The sequence below is a fragment of the Colossoma macropomum genome, unplaced genomic scaffold (genome assembly GCF_904425465.1).
Source record: "Colossoma macropomum unplaced genomic scaffold, Colossoma_macropomum, whole genome shotgun sequence".
Classification (NCBI taxonomy): domain Eukaryota; kingdom Metazoa; phylum Chordata; class Actinopteri; order Characiformes; family Serrasalmidae; genus Colossoma; species Colossoma macropomum.
Window position 1 is genome coordinate 32,251,998 of NW_023494792.1, and position 14,851 is coordinate 32,266,848.

General features: G+C 41.8%; 1 protein-coding gene and 1 non-coding gene across 2 annotated transcripts in view; both read left to right on the forward strand.

The window, feature by feature from the left end:
* Window positions 1-781: 781 nt before the first annotated feature.
* tspan17 (tetraspanin 17) overlaps window positions 782-14,851 on the forward strand; it is a 49,955-nt gene continuing 35,885 nt past the window's right edge. Inside the window, exon 1 of the mRNA XM_036576922.1 lies at window positions 782-1,318. Coding sequence (XP_036432815.1) covers window positions 1,232-1,318 — 87 coding nt within the window. The 5' untranslated portion in view covers window positions 782-1,231. The remainder of the gene's footprint in view (window positions 1,319-14,851) is intronic.
* LOC118812837 lies at window positions 3,780-3,942 on the forward strand. Its single transcript, XR_005007580.1, has one exon. It is a non-coding gene; the product is annotated as a U1 spliceosomal RNA (small nuclear RNA).

Consider the following 14,851-nt stretch of genomic DNA (forward strand, 5'->3'; position numbering starts at 1 on the left):
AACTGAGATAAGGCCGTTCTTGCTTCAAACTCGAACACTTGAGTAAGCTGTACACGCTCTACTCATCATCGTTGTTAAAGGGCCTGTCGGATTTGAGCTGAGTAGCTAGTGAGCTGTTAGAGAAAACTCTGCTTAGTGCTGTTGTCGGAGGGAAACCTCGTATCTCCTTTTTTTCACATTTTTCAGTTTTTGACATAATTTGAAAAAACTGTTACCCTTTATATTGTTTCTAAGCTTCATGATGAATGGACTAAAATAAACGACCCAAAAAAGGTCTGGTTCCATTGACTTACATTAAAAGTAAAGCATGTTTTTTCCTTCTCCTGTAAAGTTACCATTTTGGAGATGTGAGGTTTTCTTCCAACAACTTATGTGCAAAGTAGCTGTGGCCAAATACAGCTGGAAAATAGAACCCATGTCTTGTGCGAAAGCAGTGCCACTTTTAAATAGCGGTGAATATTAATGCGTGGGAACGAGATCCTAATGTGTGGCCACGACTTAGTAAGGCATGGGAATGAGATGATTAAGTCGTGGCCACGACTTAGTAAGCCATGATCTCGTTCCCGCGCTTTACTAAGTCGTGGCCACGACTTAATCATCTCATTCCCATGGCTTACTAAGTCGTGGCCACGCATTATTTTTATTTATACAGGATGTCACCAGCGGGGCTCCGTAGGGGTAGGCTTAAAAGACAGTCTTCGAAAAAAAGGTCTTGCCTGGGGGACTTTTATTTTGAAGCTCGGTCCCGCTGCCATGTTTTAGGGTCCCTTCACTGCTTCAGTCTTCGCTGCTTTAATGGATGTGGACTGTGTGTTTTTTTCCTCTCTAACAAGGTTGAAATATCAGAGAGGCAGATGTCACCCGTCCTGGGTGATTTAATCAGCGATTCCCACACGGCCAGTCTCCTTTTTCTGGACTGTATTCGTGCTTAAAGTGGTCTGTGTGTGTTTAAAAGATAATAACGCTTAACTGCTGCTGCTGCTGCTGCTGCTGTTGTTGTTAGCTGGGCTGGCTAACTCCAGCAGCTCCATTAACAAGGGCTTATTATGTACTTCTGACCCAGCTATCCTGAAGATATCTGCCCTTATAGTACTTATTTCATTGCCTCTGTCGTCCGTTTGCGGTTATTCGATAGGCTTGGCTCCGGTAACCTTGAACGAAAACAGCCTCGAAGTAAGTTTAGTTAGTTAAGCAGGTTAGTGAGTTAGTTTAGTTGTGTTGCCCAGGAAGGATGAGCAGGAAACACCACCAGTTCAAAGGAGCTGAAGTGAGCTGCTGTGTCAAATACTTTTTATTCGGATTCAACATCATATTTTGGGTAAGTGTCTTGTGTTTTTTTTGCTTCTGAATAACGTACAGCTGGGCCATGTAACAGTATTTATCTTTATGGTGCTAAATAACATCACAGTATGCTTTGCTGAGCATGTCGAGTACATTGTACATATAAATATATGTGTGTGTATATGTGTGTGTGTGTGTGTGTATTAGTATTTAAAATCACTGACCAACTACTTGTTTCACTAAATAAGAGCATCATTAGTCATGTTTAGCTGGATTAGGTCCAGTAGTGATGGGCAATATGAGGATATTTTATCATTATCGTGATCAATTCTGTCACAGTTTTCTAAGCAATCGTGGATACAGTCAGTATTTAAACTAACACTAACTACATGTTTTATTACAGTGAGCTTAATTAGGCCTGTTTAATTGGATGCAGCGCAGTGCAGTTTGTAAAACATTGAATAAAAGTCATCGTAGTTGTTGGGTTATTATTATTATCATTATAGGATTATTTATATGTGGCTCTACAGGTTCTATTTTGTCTGATTTCAACATATTAAATCTGAGAAAAAACTGAATATCGTCGTAAATACTGGCTTGAGGTATTGTAATATTTTGGCTGACCCCTACAGCTGTGTGTGAAATGCTTAATACAAATCACTGGATACATAGTTTCATATCTTTCTTGGCAGAAATACAGTATGGTGATACTGTAAGACATACAGTACATGATCTGCATCAGAATGTGTTGTTTTTCAAAGTTTAATGAGTTGGAATAGACAAAAAAGAACCAGCAGCGCCACATTTTAAACAATATTATCAAAAAGTACTAGGAGTGCCTCTATAGTGATACCAGAAACATGTCGGCAAATATTGGCTTAAAAACAAAATATCGGTGTCGGACAGATGTTTAGACTCGACAGATGTTTCAGACTTGACAGACGTTTAGACTTGACAGATGTTTCAGACTGATAATTGTCATGCTGGCCTTCCCTACACTCCTACACCCTTTAGAAACGGTTCTTCAAGGGTTCTTTAATAAAGAAAGTGTTTCTGTATACAACCATGAACACTCAAAGAACCCTTTTCATGATTAGATTGTTCTTTGCATCATGAAAGCGTTCTTCAGATCAATGGAGAATATGCTATAGATGGTTCTACACGCTTTAAAAAATGCTAGCATTTCGAGGGTTTTTTTAGTAAAGAAAATGGTTCTATGTAGAACCATGAACACTCAAAGAACCCTTTTTGTGATTAAATTGCACTTTGCATTGTGAAAACGTTCTTCAGAACGATGGAGAATGTGTTGTAGATGGTTTTATATAGATCCTTTTAAAGAGGGTTCTACGTAGCACCAAAAAGGGTCCTTCTATTCGTATGACGTCAAGCTTGTAACAACAGAAGAACCCTTTTTGGTGCTATATAGGACCCTTTACTAAAAGATTCCGTATAGAACCATCTGCAGCACATTCTCCATCAATCTGAAAACCTTGCATGATGCAGAGAACCATTTCATCATGCAAAGGGTTCTTTGAGTGTTCATGGTTCTATATAGAACAGTGTTCTTTGGCTTTATATACATCAAAACTGGGCTTGCTCTGAAATAATCCACTGATAACTGATAGTCCAGTGCACTAAGTGTGGTGAAGTGTTTTGGTTCCTGGACGCAGTAAGTAAATAAGGATCCCGAGTCGCTTGTAAAGGGATTGGAAAGTTCCTGTCTGCTGTGAAGTGGTGGGTCCAGATTAACCTTAACCTCTGCTATTTTCAACCCTGGCAGCTCCGCTGAGAAATTAGTCGCGTCTGCTCCAAACTGGATTATCCAGGCTGAGTTCAGAAGCACTGCGGAGCTTTACTGCGAGAAGCCCCTTCAGATAATCCATATTATCATAATCCATATTATTGTATTGCTCTGCCCTGATGCGCTCGATCCCAAGCTCTTTCCACCATCAGCGTCGGCTCCGTACAGAGACCTAGCTGCGGAAAACTGATTTTCCAGATGCGCATCGGCCGACGGGAAGTTGTGCTTTCACTAACGGAACTGCCAGATACAGCAAATACATTTAGCATGTGCTTATTTGCTGAAGCAGCAGTGTTGCTGTAAAAACGCTGCCCGAAAACAAGTTTGGGGACACCTTGTCTTCTTTGGAAATTTGAATGTCTTGCTGTCACTTAAATAGATAAGACAAAATACACGCATATAATCTGAAGTTTTGCTTATCAAAAATCATAATAAAACCAATCTGGTTTAGTAGCAAACTTAATATTCAGACTGCTGTTGGCAGCTCTGCCTAATTTTTGCGACTTTTCAGTTCACGCTCAGACGAAAACCAAAAGAAAGGTTTCTTTTGAGTAAATAATTTGCTGTTTCATTTGTGCCCTTTGAATTAACTTTATGTTGACGATGCTTCCGAGGCAGTAATTGCTGTGATGAAAAAAGAGAACTGAGAGAACTAGATTTAATCTGTTTGTTCGTTCAGTAATATTACAGGTCAAACATACTAACCTGGCAGGGGCGACACCATGATCACCAAGGTGGTTCACCCAGGGCGAGGCTCGGCCATTTTACTCCGGTTGTGCTGACCCTTACGAATTCCCCAAATGCGTGAATCTCAACTGCATGATTTCTGGTTGTGGGGGCTGCGTTTGCGCTCTCCCCTGATTTTTGGGGGTAGTTGTGGGCTGGAGGTTAGGGAACCAGCCCTTGTGATCGGAAGGTTGCCGGTTCGATCCCCTGAGCCAACAGTACGTGATTGAAATGGCCTTGAGCAAGACACCTAACCCCCAACTGCTCCCCGGGTGCTGTGGATAGGGCTGCCCTCCGCTCTGGGCAAATGTGCTCGCTGTGTAAAACATGTGGACGTGGAACGCACAAGTTCTTCAGCACTCCAGTCACTTTAGTGTTCGTCTTTTAGAGAGGAAACAGCCGTAAACCTGAGGAGGATCTAACACCTTTACAGTAACACCTGTCAAAACTAAAGATGTTGAGTTGCTCAGTGTTATTTATGTGATTTTTGTGAAAGAATTTCTTTAAAGTAGTTAATGCTAAAAAAGCAGCCAAGGCCATATATGTGTTTGTTTTTCATCCCAAATTTTCTGCCTTTTTTTTCTTTCAAGCGAAAACCGAAAGAGCCCATTTTGATCGTTTTCGGTGGCCAAAATTTCATCATTTCAGTTTTTCGCTTGTATTTAATTCGACAGCTGGACAGAAGCCTGACTACTGTCACCCCAAAAGATTAGACTTCCATTGCTTTTCAGCTACATTAGCCTCGTGCCTCCAGTGCAGAACTAAAGAAGCAAACTTCAGACACCAAACGCGTCTTGGCTGATCGACTACGCTTGGGTTAAACGTTGAACTGTTCCCATTATACTTTGTTATTGACAAAGGAACGGTGTTGATATGTTCTAAAGGCCTTTTGCAGAGCTAGATGTCCCCAAACTTTAGATGAGCAGGGTAGATGTGATGGGTTAGGAGACTGTTTGCAGCGTAGACCACAAGGATTGGCGTCTTATTGGATTACAGGAGTCATGATTTACTCAGTGTTTATACAATCTGAGTCAGTCTAAGGGAGTGAAAGTCAGTATCTTGGAAATCCTCCGTGTCCTGGAAGAGCCTCGTTTTCTCATAAATTCCAGCTAGCTTGTGGTGTTGTCTCTTGTTGTTGGGTGATGAATGGTATCTGTTGTGTGGGCTTGGTGAGTAACCCCCTCTGGAAGGCGTGGCGCTGATTACCACCCCCACCGCTCATTAATGCTGCCTGCCAGCAAATGTTAACCTTGCATAATGTTATACTGAGCGTTCCATTGTTAAAGGAAAATGAAGACTTTGTGTAAAGATCCTATACAGGGAGGCCAGATGAGGCCAGCTGGCTTCGTTCTGATCTTCTGATATCTCCAAATGTAAGCCGTGTAGCTGAAAGCAGTAGCCTGGATTTCGTGTGTTCTTTTATCTGTTTTTATGGATGTGTGTGTTGTGTGTCACACAGTATCTGGAACTAGTGAGTGGAACTTCTTGGGCAAAACCAAAACCAGAATTCAGCACACAGACCGAAAAATTTTGCCTAAATTAGCCTTTTGTTACGGTTGCGCAGTGTGACCGTATTTATCGTTATCGTGATTGAATCACATCACATTAAGCCACAGTATCGCTGCTCCGAAGAAAACCTTGTATCTCCATTTTTGTCTTTTTTCAGTTTTTGACATAATTTGAAAATCCCTGTTGCTCTTTACACTATGTGTAAATTTCATGATGAATGGACCAAAAGAAATGGCCAAAAAAGACTTGAGAAAAATTCTGGTTCCATTGACTTACATTAAAAGTAAAGTAGGTTTTTTCCTTCTCCTGTAAAGTCGCCATTTTGGAGATACAGTGTTTCCTTCCAGTAACAGTGATATGCTTTTCTGAGTATATCGTGGATCCTGCACTTCCAAGTCTCTTGTTCTCATGTTGAAGAAAAGCCTGCTGTGTTTTGCTGAAACTTAATCTTGGAGTGCAGCAAACTTTTTTCCGAGCTTTTGGGTCAAGACTTTCAGGTTGAGCACCACAACTTGAAAATCAATCGTCCTTTGGATTTTTTTAACAGTGGAGGCTAATGGCACTCTTGGCTGCTCCTGGCTGAGTGTGTTCAGAGCCATGCAGGAGTCGCTGACATTCTCTAGTGGTTCTTGTGTTTCAAAACGTATACATAAGGAAAATTGCCTAGACTTTTCAAAAGTTTTGCGTAGTGAAATGGCTGAGATGTAAACAAACCCTTGTGAAAACAGGGTGGTTTGGTGTGAAATGGTTCATTGTAGAGAAACTTACAGACTCAGGTTCCTTTACAGTCGTGGTGATAGGAACCAGACATCACAATGTCTACAACACTAATATAGCCATTTTATTTACTCTCCAAAACCACCAGTGAACCAACACGAATCTTCTGAGTGTTTATATGTGATGTAGATGATGGTAAAATAGTGGAAAATCTTTTTTTCTTTTTTATTTTTTAACTATTTAGCTACACAACACCCTGCATGCACCGCTCAGCCATAAATAGTGTTAAAAATACATTTCAGTCCAAACTCTTAGCTCAACAATATTGTAAAACAATGCCTCAGACTTCAAACAGGGTATTCAGCACTGTTTCATGTAATAGCTCTCTGTGAGGGAGCTAACTGATAAACTAATGACAAAGAAGCAGATATCCAGTAAGATTTATTATTGTCGTTGATTGTGGCAACGCCGACCCAAAGATACGGACGAAAGAGGATGCAGCAAACATAAGGAGTATACGCTATGAAAAGCATTCAGAATCTTAGAGCTCCCACCCCTGTTATCACATGATGCACGGAAAGTTAAACTGGTCTGGACCTGTTTGTGCTTTTATGTACTCACAAAGAAGTGTAGCGAAACGCAAACTGGGGATGAATATGACGTTGAAATGCAGATATCACAGTCAGAGCTGGAGAAATGTTTTACTGTGTGACTTTAGATTGTAGAGAAGGTTATTTTTATGAACTCGGCCGGCAGCTCCTCTGTCTCCACAGTCTGCAGGACTCGCGAACGTTTTAAAAATCAAACGTTTGAAAATATCGCAGGGCCTCCGATCACTCTGGAGTTTGATCAGAAGACTAATGCATCGTCATTGGCTTCCAGTCGAGCTCCCCACCTGGAAAATCCCTTCAGATTGTGTGTCAAAAGGGGCCAGTGAGGCTTAAAATTGGTCTGAAAAATCTTGTAATGTCAGCCAAGCTTAACTGAGTAACTGAAATACCCAAACAGGTCCTGTTGATACAAAAGAAGGCCAGATATTTCCTTACATTGTCTTCTTAATCAGTTTGTTACTGTTTCTGTGCTTCTTAGTTGGACTGTTTGAGCCCCCGGAGCCCCCAAAGGAAACACTCACGAGTTTAAAGTAAAATATTCCAATATTGGTGTCACGCAGCAGTAGTTTCAGCTGTATTAATATATAACAAAACTAGTTCACTTCAAAAGATCTAATTTGCTGGATGGTTCAGATTCAACTTGCAGATATTTTGCAAGAACTGTTAAAAACCTAAAAACATATAATATTATAATAAATAGTGTTTAATTTTTAGAAATGTCTCTTTTTTTCAGACAAATTGCATTAGCACATTAATATTTGGTCAAATAAAATACAGAGTAACGTGTTTATTTCAGAGGCACTCTGAGTTAGAAGTTCCACCTGCTTAGCTTTTTCCTCAGTAGTATCCAATACTGGTGCTCCTTTGGACTCGGAGCGCATGATCCATGTTTTCAGACTTATTTCTAATGCTGGTGTGAAATCCTGAATTCTGCGTTGTTTTGACTTAAAACATTGTTAGATTGTACGTTTGTTGGATTACCTGCGCTGTGATTGGTTTAAGATGCCCACAGAACACAGCAAACAATTTTGTGATTGGCATCCAAAGAATCTAAAGTACTTTACTAGAACAAGATCAGCTGTGAGGCCTTTAATAGAGCGTGAGGCCTGTTGTCAGGAGATTGCAGTTTCAGTCCCTCGTGATGCCGCAGCCATGCTTGGCCAGAGCATGCCGCCACTGGACTCTGGAGCAGTGGAAACATGTTCTTTAGAGTGATGAATCACGCTTCACCATCTGCCAGTCTGGTGGATGAATCTGGTTTTGGCAGAGGAGTGCGACTTACCGGAATGCTTTGTGCCAACAAGTAAAGTTTGGTGGAGGAGGGATAATTGCCTGGGGCTGTTTTTCAGGGTTTGCGCTGCTTAGTTCCAGTAAAGGTTAATGTTAATACAGCACACAGACATTTTAGACAATTATATGCTTCCAGCTTTGAGTCAGCGGTTTATAGAAGACTTTTTCCTGTTCCAGCATGACTGAGCCCCTGTGCACAAAGTGAGCTCTATAAAGACGTTTAACGAGTTTGGTGTGGAGGAACTCCAGTGGTCTGCACAGAGCCCTGACCTCAACCTCACTGAACACCTTTGGGATGAACTGTGAGCCAGGCTCACGAATCCAACATCAGTGCTTGACCTCACAAATGCTCTTCTGTCTGAATGGGCACAGATTCCCACAGACACACTCCAAAATCTTGTGGGAAGCCTACATAGAAGAGTGGAGGCTGTTATAGCTGCAAAACTCAGTATTAGGCCCAATCCCATTTCTTCTTTTTACCCCTACCACTTGTTTTTCAGTGTCGCCCTAACCCCTTGGAACTGAGTTACAAGGGGTAGTGGTTGAAATATTGCTGTACGAAATGGGACAACCCTCAAATAAATTAAAAAAGAACATTATTTCATTAACAGGCTACTAGCGCTGCTCGGTAGGCGACCCGGCCCGACTTCAGTGATTGCAGAGAAGAAAAAAGCTCAGCAACATCACTGCTGGGCTTTAGTTACATTTAGGGCATCATATCCTTTCACAGAGGGGGTTTAAGACAATTATTGATCATCACCCACCACTAATTCTTTGGTGATACGAAGCTGAAGTCAGCTGTTCACCAGCTTCTTGTTCGAATTTTCCCGTTCCACCTTAAATGGTGCAGCAGCTACATTGTGGTGCTTCAGGCATCAGAACTGCTGGTCTATTTAAGGTGGAATGGGAAAATTAGCTAGCCAGCTACCGAGACAGTGGCTTGCTGTTAGCGATTTTTTCCTTACCCCTCTATCTCAACAAAAATTGGGACACCCTAACCCTAGACGTGATCGCAAAACAGAGGGCTACGGGCTAAGTTGTATAGGCAAGGGGTGAAATGGGATTGAGCCTTAGTGCCCATGTTTTTGGAATGGAATGTCCAACAAGCTCATATAGGTGTGATGGGCAGGTGTCCACATACTTTTGGCCATATAATCCATTTTGTTTAGTCCTACTCTTGTGGTTTCCATTACCATATTCAAGCCTGTATTCATATTCTGTGTGGTTGCTGTTGTGTGTGTGTGTGTGAGTGAAGGTCCCTCCTACAGAGTAGAGAATGAAGAGTGACCTGCTGCCCTCTTCCCCTCAAGGAGCTCAATTCAGCTATTGTTGTGCACGATTATTGCCCCAAACAGTTTCCCTGATGGGATAAAGGACTGAGTGCGGACGCACGTGTATGAGAAAGAGAACGAGCGGTCAGATAAAAGTTTGTGTGCGTGCACGTGCATATTCATGAGGCTACGAGAGAAAGTAAGTAACGTGTGTGTTTTTCGCTAGTCATATCCGCCAGGTTCAGATGGCAGATGGGAGCCACATGTCTGTTTCCCCTCTTTCTCTGTTGCTCGGGGAGGGACTCTGTGTTCATGCCATTTCCCAGCATGTTCTGCGCTCACGCTCTCACTCACAAACCCCACTCTGACTCATTCTCGCTAAAACACGCGATTCGAAAGCCTTGAGTCATTTTCTAACAGCTCGATCAATTATTAAAGCGCCCACATGAGGATCTTTGTGCTGATGTGTTGACGAGCAGAGCTGATCTGGCGCTCCGACTGTGAATTCACACCGCTGTGGTGGGGCTGCAGTGTTTAGCGGTGGGCAGTATGACGATGTGTTTGCATTATTGTAATCGATTCCATCACGATATGCTTTTTTGATTATATCAGGGAAGTTTCTAGTGTAGAACAATGAACAGTGATCTGTTACTGTTATTATGGTCAATTTTACAGTCGAATACCAAAGTTTGTGTCAAATTACATGCTTTACAATGCATGATTACTGTTTATTTGCTGAATACAACATATTGGGGGGAAAAAATTCTAGCATGTACAAAATTCATATTTGTTTATTTTTGTTTTAATTTCCAAGGAATTCAACTAAAATTTGCAAATAAAAGCAATATTTAAGTTTGTTAAGTCTGTACAGGATGTGTTACCTTATTTTAACTTACAGAGAGTCTGTAAATAATGAGAACCAGTCCAGTAAAGGCCCAGTCACACCAGCGTTTGCCAGTGAAATTTCATGAGCAGAATTATATTCATTCCAATGGAATTTACTGCGATCAGCAAGTTTGGGTCCTCGACCAATGGCACTACTGCCCTGGCTGTGTTGACCTCTTTATATAACAGCACTGAATAAGCATATTGGAGGAAAAGTTCAATTGACCAATGTGTAAACACAAACCTTTTAACCTTTCTACCCCACTGACTGTAAACAAACACATGAAAGAGAGACTGTATGACACGCAGGATACTGAATTATTATCATTACTTTTGTGGCGAGTTTGCCAGAGTGCGCCGCCATTTTGGGGTGGTCAACATCGCTGCTGGACTGAATTCAGTACCATTACAGAGCAGCAGTTTAAGAAAGATACTGTCAGAATTATACTATTTCAAGAGTATTGCTCTCAGACAGTGTGATAGGATTATATAACGGAGGGAACGCAGTGATCCACACTCATGTTAGTGTGATGTTTATGTGTAGATGTGGTCGTGTGGTTGGTGAAGCACAGAGAACCTGTTGATGTGACTGTTTTTCCTCTGGTTTTATATTATTTATTATTATTATATTATTTCATTTAATAGTCTATTCAGGGGGTCTTAACTTTATGTAGTAGTTATTTATTTACAGTGATGGTTAAAGCTTTGTAGCTGGGTAAGTTACAGCATTCCTTAATCCATGTAGATATTTATAATAGATTAATGTGAGCACCGTCTTACGCAAAGCTGAAGTCAGATTCTTATTCGCCAGCATCTTGTTTGAATTTTCCCGTTCCACCTTAAATGGTGCAGCTTCAGGCACCAGAAAGTGACTGCTGCACCATTTAAGGTGGAACGGGAAAACTCAAACAAGATGCTGGCGAATAGGAAGCCGACTTCAGCTCCGTCCTTCTTACTGTGTTTTGGGGGTTTATTTTATGTTTAAGTATATTAAAATTAGAAGTGATTCACTCATTGATGGATTTGCTGATGTGTGTCTGATCATGTTTCTCACGCTAAACTCGGTTTTTAACGTCAGGTGCAGACTGAATACTTTCCTGCTGGTCCAGACGGCTAATTATCACGATCAGTTATTAAAGAAATAAAAGATACAGAGGGCCGTCTGTGCAGCCTAGATTAAACTGTGTCTGAGGATTATAACAAAAGAAATGTGTCTCAATATAAGTGAATTTGTCCACAAACAGATCTTGAGATACGCGCAGACGTATCTCCTCAGATAGAGAACAACAGACAACGTGCCATCTAGGTATGTGTACCGATGAGGAACTAAAAGGCAGAGGAAATAAAAGGCAGAAGGACACAAAAAAATGTAATATCACAGAACGTCTCATTGCCCAGCCCTGAGCTGACAAGGAGGAATTTTCTCTCGGGGCACAATTGAAAACAATAGTATATCCGGAGTTCAGTCATCTGTGAGCCGCAGACATGTGAATGCAGTGTACTTGTTTGGCAGTTGAGTTTTAAATAGCCAGCGTCAGCTGGATAATTTTGGTTAGTCGTTAACCCCATCACATCAAGGGTTCAGTAGTGCTCTTTTAATGTACTGATCACAATATAATAATTGCAATATGGTGTTTTTCATTGTGCAGCCCTGATCAAAATATTCATCTACTGCCTTGAATTCCTCTCTAAACACACTTTCCATTGCTAGAATGGTGATTAGCTCGCATTGAGAATGGCTGGAGTTACTTTTCCCCCCAATATTGCAATATTTAGTGTTGTGTTGTGTACTCTGCCACCACATTAGTGCGATTGTAAACTCATTGTGAGTTTTCCTCCAATACCGTTCAGCCCCTGGCTGTGGGTAGGAGCGTGAAAGCAGAGATGAAAAAGTAGTCACCACAGTTTTTGTTGTTGATAAGCTCCCTGAAACTCAAGTGAGCAGCACGGCACACATTCGTCTCATCGCGCATGGTGTGAATTTGCACTTGTATTTCTGTACGCGGTGATGCAGAGTGCGGGTCCTGGAGGGAGGCCGGATCCACACCTGTCTTCACTTAACTGAGCTCGAGAACATTTGCATAGCCTGCTGACAGCCTCGTTTATGTTGAAGGCAGCGCTGGAGGCTAAAGCTTTTGGCCGAGGCGTCACGAACGCTGCAGATGCACAAATCTTGTTGTTTACTAACCGTTGTAATCAAATCATTCCAAACATCATTCTGGACATGTTCGCAAATATGACCTAGTGTGGAATATAAAGTGCATTTTTACGATCCCACAGTGCAGTGCAGCAATTAGAGTACTAAAAATGTGTCCTAGCTGGCACAGGATACCCATAATGCATTGCATCATAAGCAGCAGAATGTCAGAGTGATGAGCAACTACTGTAACGTAGGGAAAGGTAATTGATGGTAATTATATTTCTGTTCTCTATAACAGTGAATAGTTCTGAATAGTGCTCCAATGAAGGGAATGGTGATTAGAGGTTATTTGGGTTCTTTGTAATAGTGTTCTAAAGTGCTCTTGATTTTCTAATGTAGGAAAGTAATGATCCTCTATGGTAGTGTAGTGTTCTGTATAGTGATGGTATAATATCTTTGCTTGCTCCTGATTGGTAAAACTCATTGGCAGATGGTTTACAAGCTCTCTGTTATTAGGTTGTTATTTCCCCAGTTGACAGTATTGTTGCTAACATAGACTGTAATAAAAATTTCAGCTCTTGCAGTTTGGAAATTGCACTCTTACAGATTGCGATTTTGATATAAAAATGAATTGTCTTTCGGCCCTAGAGCTCTGGGATAAAGGGTTAGGTAATTATTGTGATATTAAAGCTACACTATGCATGTTTTTGTAGGTTTGGAGACCTCTCTGGTAGACATGTGTAATTGCACGCAACATGCGGAAGAGTATTTTGTAACGTGGGCTGTGCTTCAGACTCGTTCCCCATGTGGTTGAATCTGATAATTGCGAGTGCCTTGAAAGAGAATTCAAAGAGAACTCAGTCAAAACTTGGTGAAGGACGTGTCGTCTTATACACGTGTTATTCAGTGTTATTCAGTGTTTCCCAGTTCAGGGCTGGATCCTTCGAAGGACGCGGTCCACGAAGGCGAGTCCTTTGAGTCTGCTTAGACTCGTGAAGGCTGAACTGAAATGAGACGGTCTGCTCTACGGCGGATTTTCTGTTTGCGTCACAGCACCGCTGTTCCCGCCCTGACTGTTGCATCATGAAACGCTTTAGAAATGGAGAAAGAAACGTTTTATTTTTTTATTTTTTAATTTATTAGAGCTGGAGATGCTTCATGGCCGGCTACTGATGAGATTGGCTTTTTTTAACATTTGTGTCGTTTGCTATTCAACTCAGTTTAAACCCAATACTTACACTTAAAAGTGTCTCCTCAGCCGCCGTTCGCTCCTCTGTTGATGCCACAATGCTCTCGAATCCTCGCGGGCACAACCTCGGGATATGTTGGCTCGTGAAGGATCCACCTGTTGGATCCTTCGTTGCCATGGAAAAGGACACATTTCTCGGCCGCGTATGAAGGAGCCTTGGAAACGGGATGGCCTAGTCGCGCCGCTGTGACGCAGTCGGCTGTCAAAAGCAGCCTCTGAAGGACGCGGTGCCTGAATTGAGACACAGCTATTATCATCATCTCTTCATCAGTATTGTGCTGATTTTGCCTTGGACACCTAAACATTGCACCGATTCTTCTTTGTGAGGCTGTCTGTGAGGTTAATACGTCATGAGTCATATGACATGATCTGAAAAACTTACAGGGTGACACTCAGAAATGCCACTTCTTTCATTCTAATAACCAAAAAATCTGATGTAGTGCAGCTTTAGGCTTTAATATCAGCACATGATTAATCCAAGGCTGGCCTAACAATGAACGAAGCTTCATTGTGGTTATTTCAAGAACATTTATTGGCGTGATCAGTTTTTTGAAAGCAGCTTAAAGGGTCTGTAAAGAGATTGGTGGTAGAAAAAACAATGCTTGGAAACCTGGCGTAAGTCGAAAGCCCCTGTTATGTAAGTAACAGCTGGTGGTGAGAAGAGTGTTACCTAATACATCATCTCACCAACTGCTTACTGGTCTGTTTTTTGTTTTGTGTTGTTTTTGTAATGTTTGTGGTGAATTACGGGGGGAGTTTGTCTCCTTGTCTCGGAGCTCACTGAGCGAGGCTAGGCTTGATTATCTCTTTGGTGAGATTAGCAGATCATCAGATCATTTATCATTTATTCCACTGTGTTTCCCACTGTAGAACAAAAATACGCTGCATCCCCCCGCCCTCCCGTTCTGTCCTTCACAACCCATGCTTTACTGCCAGGAGGGAATAAAAGAGGGGGATGTGAGAGTACACAGAAAGCAAGGAGGGGGTGGATGGGTGTGAGAGTGAATGAAAGAGGGAAGTGAGCGAGTGAATGAGAAAGTTACCTTAGATCAGCCAAGGCATTTTTAGGCCCAATACCATTCTCATTTTCACCCGTACCCCTTTGTTTTCGAGTGTCTCCTTGCCCCTTGGAACTGAGTTAAAGGGGGTAGTGGTTGAAATCTTTCCCTATGAAATGGGACCCTCAAATTAAAGATCATTATTTCATTAACAGCTACTCGCGCTGCTCTGTAGGCGACCCTGCCAGTCTGCAGTGACAGCAGAGGAGGGTAAAGTTCAGCTCCTCACTGCTGGGCTTTAGTTACGTTTAGGGAATCATATGCCTTAAAATAGGAGGGATGTGACAATGAGTGCGTTTTCATGCACTCAATA